The sequence below is a fragment of the Lucilia cuprina genome, chromosome 5 (assembly GCF_022045245.1).
Source record: "Lucilia cuprina isolate Lc7/37 chromosome 5, ASM2204524v1, whole genome shotgun sequence".
Lineage (NCBI taxonomy): Eukaryota > Metazoa > Arthropoda > Insecta > Diptera > Calliphoridae > Lucilia > Lucilia cuprina.
In genome coordinates, this window is record NC_060953.1 from 43,323,591 (window position 1) to 43,344,042 (window position 20,452).

Genomic DNA, 20,452 nt, shown 5'->3' on the forward strand with positions numbered 1-20,452 from the left:
AAACATCAACACTACCATTTATTTCAGGTGTAGGGTATAAAACTTATTAGTACAATTTGCCATGCATTTGTTTATTTATAATCATTAAAATCAGTTTTCTATAACAAACGCAGTTTGACTTTAAAAATCATACTTCATATTTATATGTGCAAATACAAACGGAAAAATAGAAGGAGATCTCTTATCGCTTGTGAAAAAATACGCAAAAAAAGAAATATATAAAATGCACGAATATAGTTAAGACTTAAACTTGATACTAAATAATAACAAAAAATGAAACGAATTAGATCTTGCCAACAAATTTTGATTTTAAAATCTTATATGCTAGAAATACTATAATTTTGACATGAAGTTATTTTATTTAAAGACGAGATTCTTTTAAAGCACTGATGATTTATTTAATTTTGTTTTTCTTTTATAATTTTGCCAAAAATTGAAATCAATGCGTGTTTTGTGGCAACCGCTGCAGCCCACTTACTTTATGACTTGAATTTATTATTTAAATGCATTTAAATATGTGTCATAATTTTTGTTATTTATGTGCAGCATTTAATATTTTTTTAATAATTTATTATTTGTATTTAATTTTTGTTCTTAATCATATGTTTGTAGAGATTATTACACTCCCTCGTAATGTTTAATAGTAGAAAAAAGTGAAGGTAAATACATGAACTTATTGATTAAAAACAATGTTTTAGATTAAATTTATCAGATAATAATATCGTGAGAAAAGTTGCAGATCTGTTGTATAAAATGTCATTCAAAAAAGAAATTTGCTGCGAAACCACATTTAGAATCATGTAATTTAGAAAATTGTTTAAAATGTTTGTTTCTTAATCCAGATACATTGACGTATATATTTTAAATCAATTTATTGTCAAATGCCCCTGACCAAAATCAACAAATCATTTATCAGCAGCAAGTAGTAATTTAAGTATTTTTTGTCAATTTACCAACTAAATCCCTTCACTTAATTGCCACTACCATGGAATAAAACATGTGTGCCTGGAGCCGTATTTAATTGGCATAATACTTACAATTTTTGGTAATACTCTTAATAAAATTGATTTTTTTTAATTCCATTGACCAATAGACAGTTATAGAAAAATTCTAATACATCAGACTTACTACACACAACAAGGTGTTACACCGTTTTGATTGACGCAAAAAAAATGTTATTTTCGAAAACATTAATTTAAATATTAATTTACAATTTTAATTGGTCTCGAAATTGCTGTGGCAAACAACGACAAACAACATTTGCATGATTATCGTTGAAAATATATCTTAAGAACTGACTCATTCTATACTGTTCTAAGCAACAACGATTAAACGATTTTTTCCTCCAACACATTTATGACTGATTGATTTTTAGCTTAAAGTTATTTTTCCCTCAAACATGATCTATTTTCAGTTACTTTTTCAATGAGTTTTACTTGTTTTAATGGAATTTCAAAAGATTCATGGTTAAAATAAATTATTGATCACTTTTTTCTCTATAAATTAGTAAAAATTATAACATACAACATGTTTAAACGATCGTTAAATAATTTACTTTTAAATTAAGTGGATTGAAATAAATTACAAAAATATAATTAGTTTTCATATTGTGCCCTACAACAAAATTGAGAAATATTTACAATTGAGAGAAGGTTGTAACAAATTATGGAAGAAGTTATTTTTAAAATGCTTTACAAGCTCAGTTCAGTTCTAGTTCAGTTCAGTTCTAGTTCAGTTCTAGTTCAGTTCTAGTTCAGTTCTAGTTCAGTTCTAGTTCAGTTCTAGTTCAGTTCTAGTTCAGTTCTAGTTCAGTTCTAGTTCAGTTCTAGTTCAGTTCTAGTTCAGTTCTAGTTCAGTTCTAGTTCAGTTCTAGTTCAGTTCTAGTTCAGTTCTAGTTCAGTTCTAGTTCAGTTCTAGTTCAGTTCTAGTTCAGTTGTAATTCAGTTCTTGTTCAGTTCTAGTTTAGTTTTAATTCAGTTCTAGTTTAGTTCTAATTCTGTTCTAGTTCAGTTCTAGTTTAGTTCTAGTTTAGTTCTAGTTCAGTTCTAGTTCAGTTGCGCATTATAGAGTATTGATAAGATTTTATGTGTTTAATAAACATTTAACTTGTTTAATAAAAAATCAATTTAAAAACTAAATTAAATCTACAAATTAAACACATGTTTTAATTTAATATCACTCTCTATGACTCTCTTTAAACACTATAATTACGTTACATTTTATATTAGAAACAGCAAATAGTAATTTAAAATTATAATAAAAAAAACTAAATTGAGTATAGGTCAAGGTCATTCTGTGACTTTTTTGTCGCTTTTTATAGTTGTTGATATTTGCCTTTTAAACAATTCTCTCTGTGGCCATGTGACAAAATGTACAACAATCAATGTACAACCTAAAATTATTAGAGTTGTACTACAATTTGTTGCAACAATACAAGTAGTTGGATGGATGGTAGTTGTTTAAAGTTTATAATGTCTTTATTATATTTAATTTTTTTAAATAAATTTTACTTGTATGACTCGCATGGTTATATGAAATTGTTATTTTTTTTTTTTAATTTAGTTTAACGAAAGAGTTATAGACATGGAAAAAGTCACATGACTATGTAGAAACCTTGAAGATTTTTTTAAATAAATAAAAATTACATCTTAGTTAATGTGGTAATTAAACAACAATAAAATGTTCAGTGCGTGTTTATAACAATTGAAACTCTTAGATATCATGGACATACAAAAGAAAATTAAACACTATATACATATATATTAATTATTTTAATCTGATCGTTGTCAAACTTTGTAATTTTTTTAATCTTATATTGATATTGTAGCTTAACAATGTTTTTTTTTTGCATGTTAATTATTATGCATAACCCCACCTTTAGATGCAATGCTACTGGTCTTTAATATTTTTATTTATCTTGAAATTACATCTCACTCCTAATTGCCTTCTACCACACACCTCTAATCCTCATATTACAAGTGATAATTTATTTTGTCGGCTGAAAGTATCAAATTTCTTTAATGAATTATTGCTAAAAAAAATTGATTTTTTTTAGCAAAATTGTTGAAGTTTAAATTATGCGTATGTTTTTCCAATTAATTGAAATTGAAATTCATTCATGTGAATGCTTTTAATTTAAAATTCAAAATAATTAATAGTTTTCAATATTGCTTTTAAATACTTGTTCATGGCAAGTTTAGAAAGGCTTATGTTTGCTTTAATAAATTTTTCATTAAAAATCTTGTAAATAAATTTTGTTTTATTACTAATTAAAGAATTTAAAGAAATCTGTTGATTTATATGTTCATTTAATTAGTCCAATTGATTTGAACTAAGCTTGATGCAATCATATTTTTGATTTTAATATTTTGCCGGATATTGTCATTTGATTAAAGTCAAAATGAGTTTTTTATCTGAAATGAATCCCAGCAAAATTTGTCGTAAAAAAAACTGAGAAAAAATAGTTTGCAAACACCACAGATTTTTCTTAATTGATACAATTTTTTGTCAGTTAAGAGAATATTGTACTCAGTTAAGAGAAAATGTTGTCAAGAGAATTGTTCACAGTTCAAAAATATTCTTCTTTAGAAAATTATTCTCTGTTAAGAAAACATTGCCTTTAGAAAATTGTTATCAGTTAAGAGCTAGGTTTCTATAGAAAATAGTTCTCATTAAAAGAAAACCTTTTTAGAAAACTCTTGTCAATTAAGAAAATACTTTTTAAAGAAAACTTGTTCTCAATTTAGAAATTATTTATTTTAGAAAAATTTTCTAAATTTTTCTAGACTTTCTATCGAATTTATTTTCCATTAAGAGAAAATTTTCTATAGAAATTTTTTTAGAAAAAATTTTCTAAATTTTTCTAGATTTTCTATTGAATTTATTTTCCATTAAAAGAAAATTTTCTATAGAAAATTGTTTTAAATTAGGAGAAAGTTTGCCATGAAAAATTGTTCTCAATTAATATAAAATTTTCTATTGAAAGTTGTTCTCAATAAATAGAAATATCCTATTAAAAATTATTCTTAATTAAGAGAACATATTCTTTGAGTTAAGAGAACGTTTCTATAGAAAACTTCGTCCCAATTGGGAGAAATTTTCTATAGAAAACTTCGTCCCAATTGGGAGAAATTTTCTATAGAAAACTTCGTCCCAATTGGGAGAAATTTTCTATAGAAAACTTCGTCCCAATTGGGAGAAACTTTTCTATAGAAAACTTCGTCCCAATTGGGAGAAACTTTTCTATAGAAAACTTCGTCCCAATTGGGAGAAACTTTTCTATAGAAAACTTCGTCCCAATTGGGAGAAACTTTTCTATAGAAAACTTCGTCCCAATTGGGAGAAACTTTTCTATAGAAAACTTCGTCCCAATTGGGAGATACTTTTCTATAGAAAACTTCGTCTCAATTGGGAGAAACTTTTCTATAGAAAACTTTGTCACATTTGGGAGAAACTTTTCTATAGAAAACTTTGTCACATTTGGGAGAAACTTTTCTATAGAAAACTTTGTCACATTTGGGAGAAACTTTTCTATAGAAAACTTCATCCCAATTGGGAGAAACTTTTCTATAGAAAACTTCATCCCAATTGGGAGAAACTTTTCTATAGAAAACTTCATCCCAATTGGGAGAAACTTTTCTATAGAAAACTTCATCCCAATTGGGAGAAACTTTTCTATAGAAAACTTCATCCCAATTGGGAGAAACTTTTCTATAGAAAACTTCATCCCAATTGGGAGAAACTTTTCTATAGAAAACTTCATCCCAATTGGGAGAAACTTTTCTATAGAAAACTTCATCCCAATTGGGAGAAACTTTTCTATAGAAAACTTCATCCCAATTGTGAGAAACTTTTCTATAGTAAACTTCATCCCAATTGGGAGAAACTTTTTTAATAGAAAACTTCGGCCCGATTGGTAGAAACTCTTCTCTTAAAAAAATGTTTCACATTTAAGAGAAAGTTCTCGCAATTAAGAAACAATTTTCTATAAAAAACAGTTTTTATAGAAAAAATTTTTCTATAATAAGAAAGAGAAAGAGTTTTGTAGAAAATGCTCTCAACTAAGAGAAAAAAAATTATGTAAATTAACATTTTTTATATTGTTCTCCAACAAGAGAATTTTTTCTATAGAAAATTACTTTAAATCAGGGAAAATGATACAAAGTTTTGTATTGAAAACTTTTGCAAAAGAATTTTTTTTTAAATCATTTGTTTATTTGAAAAGATTTTCTATGTGTAGCTAACATACAATTCAAAATTAATTAACTTTGAATCCTAAACATGTAAAGTCTTTAAAGGCCAATAATTATTAAATAAAATGGCGATTTCCATTGATAGTTTTTTGTTAAACGTAATCCAATTTTAATTGGGATTTATTAAAAATTAAGATTTTCAAATCATCATCAATCATTAATTTACAATTTAGCTTAAATATAAATCAACACTACTAAAACCCACACAAGTGGACAAATTAAAGAAAAAAATAAAATTTTCATATAAAAAAATATATGTATAATAACAAAATTGTCAACCAAATCAAAAGACTTAAAAAACAAACATGTTTTCTTCTACAGCTACAACAATTGTCGGTTTTAAATATAAATCTAACATGCTCCGATGCACAAAACAACACCAACTATCAATTTCTAATTAAATACCAATAAAATGAACGGTATTTATTGCTGTTTGCTTTTTTTACCGTTGTCAATATAAATCAAATATTGAAATTCGTATTAACAATAACTTTATGAATGAATAAATAAAATCTAGAAAAATTCTCATAATATGATCTGTATACAGGTTGAAAATAAACTTAAAGTATTTCCGTTTCACTTTTCAATAAGAATTTCAAAGAAAAACTGAAATTAAATCAAATGCAACAGAATTTAATTTAATATTAGAAACAAATTAACACTATAACAGAACAATTTGAAAGGTTTTTTTTTTTGAAACGTTTTCAAATTTGTTGATTGAACACACACTCACTCATGATTGCCAAACATCCTGTTGTCTGATAAATAAAAATTCTGTTTTAATTTTAATTATATTTAATAGGAAAAATTAAATTGAAATTAACAAGTAATTAAATATGTAATTATTATTGAAAACGTCGTTTAGTTTTAAGAAGAGCTATCGAAGAAGTTATGAATATGAACAAATTTAAAGCTTTTTATATGGCTGCACTATGGGCAATATTTTGTATAGCATAAGCAAATATTTTTCCTAATGAAAGAAAATGTTTGAAAATTTTGTTTAAAAGGAAAACTTCGTCCCAATTGGAAGACACTTTTCTATAGAAAATTCGTTGTAGCTGGGAGACACGTTTCAATGGAAAATTCGTTCCAATAGAAAGAAACTATTGTATAAAAATTTCGTCCAAATTGGGAAAAACTTTTCTTTAGAAAACATTGTTTCAATTGAGTGAAACTTTTATATAGAAAACTTTGTCCCAATTGGGAGAAACTTTTCTTTAGAAAACATCGTCCCAATTTGAAGAAACTTTTCTTTAGAAAACATCGTCTTAATTGGGAGACACTTTTGTACGGAAAACTTAGTCCCAATTGGGAGAAACTTTTCTAAAGAAAACTTTTCCCATAGAGAGTAACTCATCTAAAAAGACTCTTCCGAATTAGGAGTAACTCTTTCCACTTTTCTATAGAAAACTTTGTCCCAATTGAGAGAAACTTTTGTATGGAAAACTTTGTCCCAATTGAGAGAAACTTTACTATAGAAAACTTTGTTCCAATTGGGAGAAACTTTTCTGAAGAAAATTCTTCCCATAGAGTGCAGCTCATCTAAAGAAAACTCTTCTCAATTGGGAGCAACTCTTTCCCCTTTTTCTATAGAAAACTTTGTCCCAATTGTGAGAAACTTTTGTATAGAAAACTTTGTCCCAATTGAGAGAAACTTTTCTATAGAAAACTTTGTTCCAATTGAGAGAAACTTTTCTATAGAAAACTTTGTCCCAATTGAGAGAAACTTTTCTATAGAAACCTTTGTCCCATTTGGGAGAAACTTTTCTATAGAAAACTTTGTCCCATTTGGGAGAAACATTTCTCTATTATTAAACTCTTTCTAAAAAAAACTCTTCTATATAAAACTCGTCTAATGGAAAGAAACTTCTAAAAAAATGTTCTCAATTTTAGAAACTTTTCTAAAGAAAACTCTTTCCATTAGGAAAATATTTTCTAAGAAACACTTCCCAATTGGATGAAACTTTTCTAAAGAAAACTTATTTCAATTAGAATAAAAATTTCTATAGAAAACACTTTCTTTGTAGAAGAATCTTTTCTATAGAAAACTCTTTTCAATTAGAATATACTTTTCTAAAAAAAAAACACATCCCAATGTTCAGAAATTTTTTATCTTTTCCTAATTGAAAGAATATGGTTCTATAGAAAACTCTTTATTTCTGAGACAAATTTTGTAAAGAAAAAGTTTTTTATTTAAGAAAAGATTTCTATATTAAGAACACTTTTATGTTCTTTTCTTTAAGAAGTGTTGTCTATACAAATTATTTCTTTATTTGAGGCATTTTTCTACAAAAAGTTTACTATACAAAGGGTTTTCTATATAAAATGTCTTGGCGAAAATTCTTCCCATAGTAAAGACTTTGTTTTATTAATAACAACATCAAAGACTAGACGCGAAAAAAATTAAACTTCATTTGTTAAAAAAAAAAATCATAAAATTGACAATTAAAATTAGTTGGTTGTTAATAAAATAATTAAATTAATTACTAAAGCATAAAACAACAAAGATTTGTTTTTGTAAAAAAAAAACACCGAAAAGGAACACACCACCAGTCTTAAGCTGAAAACATAAAATTAAACAAATGCATGTCGAAAAACATATTTGTGATTTTCTATATACATGCAACTTTAAGCCGGCTTTACAAACCGCTAATATTTTAAAGGTTTCCGTTTAAGAAAGAAATAATGAAAATACGTTAAAATTTAATTCTTAAGCAAAGACAAAAAAAGTCAAAAGCAAAAAGCAAATACAAATATTGAAAAAACTTTGAAAAGTATTGTGTGTTGTGTTTTACTTGTTTTAAGCCACCCTCTGTTAACTGGGTGTTTCATTTTTGCAATACTTACATGGAAAAATCTTTGTCTTAAATGTATGTATGTATGTACGTATCTTTGCTAGTAAATATCTACATGGGTATTTGTTACAAAGTCTCATTTTAGAATTGTGTATTTGTATTGTTTTTGCTATTATTTTCTGTGTGTTTTTGTTGTGTTTGCTTTTTTTTCTTTATTGTTTGATTTTGATTTTTCTTAACATTAAAACAGACCTATAAATATAGCATGCTGTTGTCAAAATGAATCAAACCATAAGTTGCTTTAAGCATTAAAACATTAAACTACTTTATTTCTTTAAAAAAAAACGTTATTTTTTAACAAAATGTTCAAATTGGTAAGAGGAGACTAAGGATTTTATATATATAAAAAAAAAAAATAAAATAAAAACTTTAAAAAGTGTTTATGTGTTAAGACAGTGTTAAACTAAGTGTTTGTTTAAAACATTTTTAAGACTTTTACATGAATTTTGTTTTAGTTTTCAATTAAAAATTAATTAAATAACACAAATATGTTTCTAAATACGTGATTGGAATATGTATACAAAATTTTGTTAGAAACAATTCTAGTGCTTAATGTAACAGTGTTTTAAATTAAAAATCATTCAGAGAAAATATGTGTGATTTTTACGTATTTCAAATACATAATTCTATTCGATTTTTGCCTTTAATTGTTTATTTTGTTTGTTATATTAACATACTCAACAAAATAATAAGTTTGATATACATATTGTGTAATTAATACCAAATCTGTTACATGGGATACCTTCCCCAGATTCGTAATGGGAATAACTACAGCAATATGGGTGTCGTAGACAAGGGTTTTCAAAGTCTTATACCATTATATAAAAACCTACTTATGTTTTCTTATTAATTTTTAAAGTTATTACTCAAAAACAAAGTTTTTTCATAAACTTTGTATGGAAGACCTTCTGAAATTTAAAAATTTTTAAATTCTATCAACATAGACGTAATACACTCAATAAAATAATAGATTTGATATACATATTGTGTATTTAGTACCAAATCTGTAACATGGGTTACCTTCCCCTGCTTTATAATGAGAATAACTAAATCAATATGGGTGTCATAGAAAAGGTTTTTCAATGTCTTATACAATCATATAAAAACCTACTTATGTTTTCTTATTAATTTTTAAAATTATCACTCAAAAACTAAGTTTTTTCATAAACTTTGTATGACATACCTTATGAAATTTAAAAATTTTTAAATTCTGTCACAATAAACGTAATACACTCACTGAAATAATAAGTTTGATATACATATTGTGTAATTACTACGAAATCTGTTACATGGGTTACCTTCCCCAGTTTCAAAATGAAAATAAATAAAGAAAAATGGGTATCATAGGAAAGGTTTTTCAAAGTCTAATACCATCATATAAAAACCTACATATGTTTTCTTATTAATTTTAAAAGTTATACACAACTGAAATACAAAAGCTTTTTTTTATAAACATTGTATGACATACATTCTGAAATTAACACTTAATTAAATAATAAGTTTGATATACATATTGTGTATTTAGTACCAAATCTGTTACATGGGTTACCTTCCCCAGTTTTATAATGAGAATTACTAATGCAATATGGGTGTCTTAAAATAGGTTTTTCAAAGTCTTATATCATCTTATAAAAACCTCCTTATGTTTTCTTATTAATTTTAAAAGTTAACACTCAAAACTAAGTTTTTTTCTAAAACATTGTATGACACAACTTCTGAAATTTAAAAATTTTTAAACTCTGTCAACATAGACATAATACTCTCATTAAAATAATAAGTTTGATATGCATATTGTATATTTAATTCCAAGTCTGTCACATGGGTTACCTTCCCTAGTTTCATAATGAGAATAATCACAATAATATGGGTATTATAGAAAAGGTTTTTCTCTGTCAATTAACAATACATAAAAATCTAAACAACCTTTCTGATAAATTTAAAAAAAAAATATATAACTCAAAACAACGTTTTATTCTAAAGTTTTAAAACATTTAAAACTCTAATATCATAATCTCCACTAAAATTCTAGATCGCTGTATTCTCTGCTCTCTTTGCTGTTGCCTCTGCTGGCTACTTGGGTGGTTATGGTCTAGCGGCTCCTGCCTATCATACTTCTGTAGTAGCTGCCCCTGTTGTACATGCTGCTCCTGTTATTAAGACCTATGCTGCACCAGCTGTAGTGCATGCTCCTCTAGTTAAGGCCTATGCTCCCGTTGCCACCTCTTATGCCAATACCTATAAAATCTCTCAAAGAGCCTATCCAGTAGTTCATGCTGCTCCTGCTGTAGTAGCTGCTCCTGTTATTAAGTCATATGCTGCTCCAGTTATTGCTGCTCCTGCTTATGGTTTGGGTCATGGTCTGGCTTACGGTCATGCCGGTTATGGTCACTCCATCTATCATTAAATTTTCGAATACTTACATTGATTCCTTGTTTAAAATTTCATCATATTTTTTTCAATGTGTTCACCTGCCAACGATTAAATTATGTTTATGACTTTCGATAACAGTGCTCTTTTGAAACTTCATCATTTTTACTATAATTTTAAAACTCATTTCTTCTTTGAAATCTTGTCATTTAAATCATTATAAATTCATATGTAAGAGAGTATATTTTAGATTTACTTTTATGCAAAAGAAAAATCGAACACTAGAGCAAAAGTGAGAGAATGAGAGAGTGTTATGTGTACCTGTATATTTATTGCATATTTCATTAAAGGTTTTCTTTGAGATTTTTTTTATAATTTTTTGAGTTTTTCTAGCCGAATTATTATTTTTAACAAGAATAAAATCGTTTGTTTCCATTAAGTACTATAATCATTATAATGTAAATATTTAAAGATAAAAAATTTGCAAATATTATGCTTGTTTTTTGAAAATCTTGTAAATAAAAAAATATACGAGTAAAGAGCTATTGTTTTATTTTTAGATAGTTCTAGTTGAGTTCTAGATCAGTTCTAGATCAGTTCTAGTTGAGTTCTAGTTGAGTTCTAGTTCAGTTCTAATTCAGTTCTAGTTCAGTTCTAGTTCAGTTCTAGTTCAGTTCTAGTTCAGTTCTAGTTCAGTTCTAGTTCAGTTCTAGTTCAGTTCTAGTTCAGTTCTAGTTCAGTTCTAGTTCAGTTCTAGTTCAGTTCTAGTTCAGTTCTAGTTCAGTTCTAGTTCAGTTCTAGTTCAGTTCTAGTTCAGTTCTAGTTCAGTTTTAGTTCAGTTACATTAAATATGTGATGTTGTATATTAAATATTTACCATTTAACATCATCAACGTTAAACACGTTCCTATCATGTAGTTCTTCTACTAAACCGTTTAAAAAAAATAATTTAATAATTTTTGCCAAGAATACATTTTTTATAGATTAATAGCTTTTTTATTTAACAAAAATAAACAATAAAACAAAATTAACATAAAAACTTAATTTGTAAAAAATAAAATACTATTTCACACAATAGTTTACCAACCTCCAACGGCGTTTAGAGGTTGAGGCACGGGTACGGTAGCTGCAGCAGCAGCCGTCGCTGAATAAGTAGTAGTAGTGGTGGTAATTGGTGGACCAAATTTAAGAACAGTATTAGGAGTCGCAAAAGCATTATATGTTATGGCAGGAGAACCATAGGACACAGATGGAGGTGCATTATAAAACGAAGGTACTGGAGCTGGGTAAGCAAATTTATGATGAGGACGTAACGCAGCATAAGAGTTGAAAGGCGCAAATCGGAAACCTCTACTACGATATCTAAATATAGGTGGTGCAGAATAGCTTACAGCAGCATAACGATGAGGGGCAGCTAAGGGTGCTACTGGTAAAGGAGCTGCAATCGGTGCTACTGGTAATGGAGCGGCAAAGGGAGCTTCATAAGCATAACCATATGAAGAGTCACAATTGGGTACATCCGAGTAGTGTATGGGTGAGCCATAATCAGCATTATAAGCTAATTGAGAACCTACAATAGTCCGTATTTCAGCAGCCACCAGGATTAAGGTGAAAGCTAAGAGTGCCTTTAATAAAAAGGTAGTTAAGTTATTATTTTGTTTTATTTTTTTTTAGTATTTAAACTTACAATTTTACTCATTGTTTTGCTGCTTACAATAATGGTTGGGCTTATTGATTATTGCACTTGAAGTTGTTTAATTATAATACTAAATTTACTCTATATGTGGGTGTTATATATATAGTTTTTTGAAAATATATTTTATATTTTATAAACTTCACACAATTACAAGTAATGCGTGCTTTAATTATGTCGCAAAAGACAGCACCATAAAAAAATTACATAATCAATCTAATTTTTTTAAGAGGGGAAGTATACCTATACCTAATATAAAAATAAAAAAAATTAAACACTATTCAGTATGAAACCATTTTAAAAAATCCATAAAAAATTTATTTATTGATAATAAATTACTCATTAAAAATAACTTCCTAAAAAGTGTTTGTAATATAAAGAAATGATACCAGGATGTCTTTAGTCTGTTATACATCCCCTTAAATTTATTTTTAGAAAACCAAAACCCTTTTTCATTTTGCACGCAATTTATGTTTATTTTTTCTTTTTTAAGGCACGATTTTAATGCGTTGAACATTAATCAATTTTTATTGTCACCACAAAAATAAAATTCATCAAAAATATCATATTTGCATAATGCAACTTTAGACTTTTTCAAACTTTTACCAAAAAAATAAAATCTTGGTCACGTTTTTCATTTAATTTTAAAGAAATTTTTATCGTAGATTAATTTAAAACAAGAGCCCTATAATCAGCAAAAGTTCTGTAAGTTTATTATAAAATTATAAAAAATTTAAAAAAAAACATGTATGAATGTATAGTCTGACTTGGCCGGACTTGTTATAATATGTTTATAAGTGAATTTTGATATAATAGTCAATTTATTCATATTGTAGGCTATTTTTAGCTGAGTTTCTGTCTACTAAAAGAATTTCAAAAATATCTTATAAAATCACTAAAAGTCTTACTACTTATGTTCTATGGTTATGTTGAACTAAAGATTCCGAAAACGGGTAAAGTATGTATTACGATAAATTGTACGATAATTCTTAAAATTCCCAGATTTGATCGCAACTCTAATTTCGACCCTATCTTAGCAAAGTCTAAGCTGTATTCTATAAGGCACATGAATGTCGAGATGCTTCAAGCAAAGCACCTACACCGACGACTTTATTTCACAGTTGTCTTTTTTATCAACTGAGAGACTTTATGAAGAATACTCAAATTATTGTTCAACGTTCTGTTGGCTATCTAATCTCTTCCGGAATGACAGGTATCATGATGCAAACCCCTATATGGCGAAGAAGTAATCAAGAGAGAAGGGCTTCCGCAAAACCCAAAAACACCTGAAGAATCCATAATCTCGAGAACGACACCGAAATGGAGCGACGTCATATCATGCCAATCCACGAATGATTCGCTGAGGCAGATTTCTCACCCTTGTATGTCGTGCAATCTCATCACAAGAACCTGTTTATTCGGCATCGGATTGGCATGATATGAGTGACGTCATATCATGCCAATTCTCGAATGAGTCGCTCAGGCAGATTTCTCACCCTTTTATGTCGTGCAACCTCATCACAAGAACCTGTTTATTAGATTAAATTAGGATATATCTTTATGTCAAGATGGTGTGACAAAAGCTGTCGGAATTTTCAAAGTCAAGCGAATTCAAATTGTCTCCCCATGTTGAGTGTCGTCCTTCAAACAATAGTGGTTGATAACTGCCTTGAAGTTCAATTTAAATCATGAAGAACAATCTATGAAATGACAGGCAACCACAGAACGTCAATATGACAACTCCCCAAACTGGAAAAGCTAGACGACGAGTTCAGGAAGCCAGCATAAGTTACTCTTTCACATCACCCAGTGAAATGCTCCGAACACAGAAAGCGGGTACAAATGCCATTGGATATATAAGTCATTTAGACAGACATATACTGCAAAGGATAAACAACTGGTTCAGGAAGACAACATAAGTTTCCTTGCAACATCACTCAGTTACATTTGTGGAGAGTGCAACTGCATCGGAGAAAAAATTCGTAAACAAATGCCATTGGATATAACAATCCTTTGGTTAAGACCACAGCACTACCTAAATTCTAAAGCAACCTCATCAACGACCAGCTAGAACAATTCCCGTGCGCAACTGACTGTCTGGTCATGTCATATTATTCCAAGGAAAGACAACAGTATCCTTTTATCATCCCCAGTTTATAGTCCCGACAGACTATAAGTATTGGTGGCACCTCTTTTTCCAAGGATTGCAATTGAAAAAAATCCCTCCTCCATGGAGTCTGTCCCTAAGCATAGTATTTTTAAAGTTTAATCAAAATTAGTCGAAATACATACATTATAAGAATTTTGTATTTTTGAAATTTCAGCAGAACTGTTCCCTTGATTCTCTTTAGGTTCATGTCAATTCCTGTTAGAATGTAAAAAAGGCTATAGCCGTCTTTAAATGAGTCTTAGAAAACGCAATTTTGAGCTTGAGAATGAAATCTAACTAACTACCGGTCCACACTAGGAAACTTCTGATTTTGCCTTAGAGAGAAACAGAAAGAATATCAATTATCTCTCTCGCCGTACGGAGTTTCTCGTACTCGGAAACTTGTCCTGTTTTGTTATTCTTCTCATTCGAACAACAACAGTTTCTGACATTAAGAAAACTTCAAAAGTGAATTAAGACCAAGTCTAAGCTGTCGTGAAATTACAGATCGTCTATTCTTTCTATATTATGTGACATGGGTTTAACAAAATCAGAGAATCAATTTCTCGATCAATTTCAATCAATTTCGAATCTCACTCATAAAGCGATGTATATTCTTCAGTAAATAGAAAATATGTCATTAAATGTATGTCTTTAAAAATCGTCCGAAAGGGTCACTTTCTTAAATTTATCCAATAATACAAGAAACTTAAATAAATAAATTACATTTGTAGCCAGTTTTTATTTTAATTGAATCAATAAACATTTTCCAAATTTTGTCTAATAAATTATAATTAAATTCAGACATCAAGTATCAATGATTATAATTTCTGACGCCTCAATAAATTTTTTCGATAATAAAACAAATTTTTAACGCTAAACAACCTGAAACAGTAATAAAATAATGACATTTATTCAATAATCTTGTTTGTAAATAATTTTGTTTGCAAATGTAAAATAATACAGTTCAGCAACTTTAAAAAAAGGCAAATCCAGAGACCAGAGTTAAATCTGAATTAAGTCAACATCATAACTAAGTAAAATATTTGAATAAACTTTATTTTATGAATTACAAATAAGTTGTTATATCATTCATTCAAGGTAATGCAGAAAGTACTTAAGGTAAATAAAAAGGTATTTAAATAAAACAATGAGAATATTTGTTACTAGAGTAAATTTTTATGCATCTTTGCAATTCCTTTCCACTCCTTAAGTTTTAAAACCTCCCCTACCAAACGTAGGGTACATACTTGTAAACAAACAAATATTGTCCTCCAACAAAAATTAATCATTTTGCGCTTTAGGCTTCAATTTTATTTTAAAATGTTTTTCAAATATTTGTTTATTTATTAAATGTTTTAGACCATTTTGTTTAATATTAATGAATACACGCGTTAAAACCATTTGTCACCCAAAAATGCAAATTTTGAAAAAAAAAAAAAAAAAACTTTTTTGTATTTTGTTTTTGTTTTTTTTTCGATAAATTTTTGCGTATTTTATAATTTTTTCATTTAGTATTTTTGTGCATTTTCTAGTGCTCAAGGTTAAATTAAAAACGAATACTAGTATATAAAGGCATTTAGGTTTATATTCCTATACAAAAAGTATATAGGAAATTGTACAATTTAATCGATTTCCAAATAAACACAGACTTGAAATTCAAACAAATTAGTTTTCTAGCTTAAAAATTCATTTGAATTTTAATATCAGGTACTGAGAGTAGTGTGACTTAAGTATAGTAAAAAATTTAATTTTAACGGCTTTTAAAGTTTTAAGACAGTTTAAAAAATGTGTGTTATCTTTTATCGATTAAATTTTACTTTATTTTTAATTTAAAAGGATATATTCATAATTAAATAAACATCTTCGTAGTAATCGTATAAGCTTGTGCAACATTTTAACGAAATGATATAAATATTTGTTTTAACCCAGCAAACATTTCAATGAGGCTACAGACAATAGACTAAACAATAAACAAAACTATTGACTACACCAAAGGCTTGGCTATAGATAAGACTAAAGGCTAGATTACATTATAGACTAGACTATAGACTAGACTGTAGACTAGACTGTAGACTAGACTATAAACTAGACTATAGACTAGAATATAGACTAGACTATAGACTAGTCTATAGACTACACTATAAACTAGACTATCGACTAGACTATAGACTAGACTATAGACTAGACTATAGACTAGACTATAGACTAGACTATAGACTAGACTATAGACTAGACTATAGACTAGACTATAGACTAGACTATAGACTAGACTATAGTCTACTCTGTAGACTAGACTATAGACTAGCCTATAGACTAGACTATAGACTAGACTATAGACTCGACTATAGACTAGACTATAGACTAGACTATAGACAACACTATAGACTAGACTATAGACTAGACTATAGACTAGACTATAGACTAGACTATAGACTAGACTATGGATTAGACTATAGACTAGACTATAGACTAGACTATAGACCAGACTATAGACTAGACTATAGATTAGACAATAGACTAGACTATAGACTAGACTTTAGACTTGACTATAGTCTAAAGTCTTAAATACTAAAGTCTGAACTGTAGACTAGACTAAAGTCTAGACTGTAGACTTGACTTTATACTCGACTATATACCATACTTTACAGGCTAGAATAAAAGCTAAACTATCGGCTAGACTATAGACTAGATAAAAGGCTAGACTATAAACTAAACTATTCTTCTTTTCACTTACTGGGTTATATATCAATTTATGTTTACCTAAATGGATTATTACGTCGTCATTTGTTCTGCTGCTCTTTATAGAAAAAATCATCATGTTGTTTGCCTACAAGTACTTGCCCTGATACATGTTTTCCATAAATTGCAAGTGGCACAAGTTGATACTTGTACGGATTTTATATGTAATTTTTTATTCAACAAAAATTAGAAAATAAAACAAATTAAAGTCCATATCCATGAAACTGAATAAGAGGGGAAAAGTACAAATTTGTAACACAAAAAGGTATATTCACAAATAACAACAAAAATATTAATGATTCCTCAAGAAACAAGAGTCAACACATGTCATGGGATTAAATAATAAAAAAAACAACAAATAAAATACCACTTGACAGACATGCTTTTCTGATCCTTGCTGCTGCTCAATTAGTTACGCATGGGTAAACGAGAAAAAGGTGCAATTGATTTGATAAACATTCAAAAGCACGTGATGTGATTGTTATTAGAAATTTATCTTTAAAATATTTTTGAAGCATAAATTAAAGCTAGTTTTTAAGAATTTTAATTTAATGAATATTTAAAAAAATTTGTTTATTTTAATTTATTTGCTTTAAAAATTTTACGTATTTTTTATGCTTGTCTCTTTTAACTAATTGGAAAGTTGTCTTAAGTTTCGTCATTCTTTTATATAATATATATTCTAAGATGTTTTGTCAATAAATTAATAGCGATGATTGCATAATTTAAAAACATGTGTAAATTTTAAGAAAAACACGCCCATGTTTTATGTGCTAAATACAAATAAGTTTAAATACTTAAACTATCCTTTATTATTTTTATCAAACATTTGTATCAGTTTAAATAATACAAATGTTCGAGTAAATATCATTAATTAATAAATATTCAAGTATGAATTTATTAAAATAATATTATTGTATAAAAGATATTAAATATTTAAAAATTACAAAACGATTTAAATACAGGTAAGGTTATAAAAATAGACACATAAAGCTTTTATAGAAAAAGTTGCTCTACAGTAGAGCAAGCTTTTATAGAAAAAATGCTCTACAGTAGAGCAAGCTTTTATAGAAAAAGTTGCTCTACAGTAGAGCAAGCTTTTATAGAAAAAGTTGCTCTACAGTAGAGCAAGCTTTTATAGAAAAAGTTGCTCTACAGTAGAGCAAGCTTTTATAGAAAAAGTTGCTCTACCGTAGAGCAAGCTTTTATAGAAAAAGTTGCTCTGCAGTAAAGCAATTTTTTATAGAAAAAGTTGCTCTTCAGTAGAGCAAGCTTTTATAGAAAAAGTTGATCTACAGTAGAGCAAGCTTTTATAGAAAAAGCTGCTCTAAAGTAGAGCAAGCTTTTATAGAAAAAGTTGCTCTAAAGTAGAGCAAGCTTTTATAGAAAAAGTTGCTTTAAAGTAAAATAAGTTTTTATTGTAAACGTTGCTCTTTTTTTTATTGAAAAAATCGACAATACAGCCTACGTTTGCAAGAAATATTCCAATCATGTGGCATGAATAGAATGGCGTGAGCGAATGAATAGTATTAAATTAAGTAAAGAAAAGCTCATGTCAGTACTCAGCATAATCAAGTTATCCATAATGAAATTATTAAAAAAAAATAATATTATTTTTAAAAAACCCTTTTTACGTGAGGAAATGTTGTAAAAATTATGTGCATTTATTAGCAAAAGTTCATTAAAATATGACAAGGTCGTGCAACACAGTGGTAAAATTACGTAAAGTGTGCCAAAAAAGGAAATGAATATTTTTTTAAATTTTTTTAAGAAAATTTTAAGAAAATTCTTTAAGTTGATTCATTAGCGTATGTAGGTTGATTAAGTTAAAAAAGATAGGCACAAAGAGAATAATTCGAAAATATTTCTTTAACACAACAATAAGGAAACGCATTGATTTAATTTCAAATTTCCTGTCAATCATTTGAGTGATGTCTAAATTGATAACGGTTCTCAACTGAAGTTGGCTGTGAGTGCCGATCACTGCTGCAGATTATACTATCCTTTTATAGTATGTGCAGAGAAATAACAATGATTTATGGCTTTAAAAATGTACAAACTAATGGTTTTCACGTGCTTGTGTTTCATGATAAACATGATGTAAAGGATAAAAGGAGTCATTGGATTGTATTTATAAAATTGTTATAAAATCTTCTACAGTGTGGGATGATTTCAAAATCTGACTATTTTGTCTTTCAAAAACATGAAAATAAGCCATCAAATTCATTCAATGTACTATAACTTCTAATTAGTAACCCTTCCTCATTATAAATAAAAAATATATCTGTAGTTAGCTTTCTAAATTTCTAAAAATTTTAACTAAAAAATGTTTCCCCTTCTTAATATTTTCCCAGTTATAAGAATAATCGTTTGCCTATCAGACCACTGTTCTACTGCAACAACACGTGCTCGATATGAACTTCCTTAACCTTTTGGGTGTAAATCTGGGTGCTGATGATTTTGTTATTCATTGCCACATTTAATCTTGTACTGAACAAATTATAAAAAATAAAAATAAATAGTAATAAAATAATAAGGGATAAAAGGGAGATTTAACAAGGCTTGTAATGCAGTTGATAGACGAATTACAATGAGAAATGCAAGGCGATAGCAGCATTTTTTTAAATCTTAAAAGCATTAACATTTTGCAATTGTTAAAATAACACTTTACTTAAATCAGAAACAGCAATAACACTAAAAAATATATCGTTATGACTAAATAAATATTGTAAAAGTATAAGTCCCACAATTCAATTCTCTTCATCTATCGCTCTAATTGTGTTTTCGAACTTTACAATAAAAATATTTTTATAAACAGCTTGGAAACCAGGGAAAATTTGCAAGAACTATTATCCTTCGTAAACACAGACATCAACACCCGTTGTCAGAGTATTTATGTAAGGAAAACAATTGCAAAAAGTCTATCTAGAAATGATTATTTTGCAATATATGTGTTTTAACAACAAGTCTCAAGAACACAAGTGCAGACTGTAAAGTAAAAGTAGTGAATTAATACGATCTATAATAAAAAATAATAATGATTATGAATGAGTTTCCTGAAGCGTGTGCTGTTACGTAATTGTACGGCAGCCAACTAAATTTTTAAAAATAGCTTAACAAATTCTATTCTGTATATTAAATTTATGAAAGCTTATGTACTAGAACTAAACTAGGACTGATTTAGAACTGAACTAGAACTGGACTAGAACTAAACTAGAACTGAACTAGAACTGAACTAGAAATGAACTAGAACTAAACTAGGACTGATTTAGAACTGAACTAGAACTATACTAGAACTAGAACTGAACTAGAACTGAACTAGAACTGAACTAGAACTGAACTAGAACTGAACTAGAACTGAACTAGAACTGAACTAGAACTGAACTAGAACTGA

At 28.0% G+C, this 20,452-nt stretch overlaps 2 protein-coding genes across 2 annotated transcripts; one reads left to right on the plus strand and one right to left on the minus strand.

The window, feature by feature from the left end:
- The first annotated feature begins 8,323 nt into the window (after window positions 1-8,323).
- LOC111681319 (cuticle protein 10.6) lies at window positions 8,324-11,013 on the plus strand. The gene is made up of 2 exons (XM_023443066.2): window positions 8,324-8,421; window positions 10,137-11,013. The coding sequence occupies exons 1-2, from the start codon at window positions 8,410-8,412 to the stop codon at window positions 10,509-10,511; spliced, it is 387 nt and encodes a 128-aa protein (XP_023298834.1). The 5' UTR covers window positions 8,324-8,409; the 3' UTR covers window positions 10,512-11,013.
- A 446-nt stretch (window positions 11,014-11,459) lies between these two features.
- LOC111681353 (cuticle protein 16.5-like) lies at window positions 11,460-12,242 on the minus strand. Its single transcript, XM_023443100.2, has 2 exons — window positions 12,162-12,242; window positions 11,460-12,099 (listed from the first exon to the last, which is right to left on the minus strand). Exons 1-2 carry the CDS (start codon window positions 12,171-12,173, stop codon window positions 11,554-11,556), a joined length of 558 nt encoding a protein of 185 aa, XP_023298868.2. The 5' UTR covers window positions 12,174-12,242; the 3' UTR covers window positions 11,460-11,553.
- Between the last annotated feature and the right edge of the window lie 8,210 nt (window positions 12,243-20,452).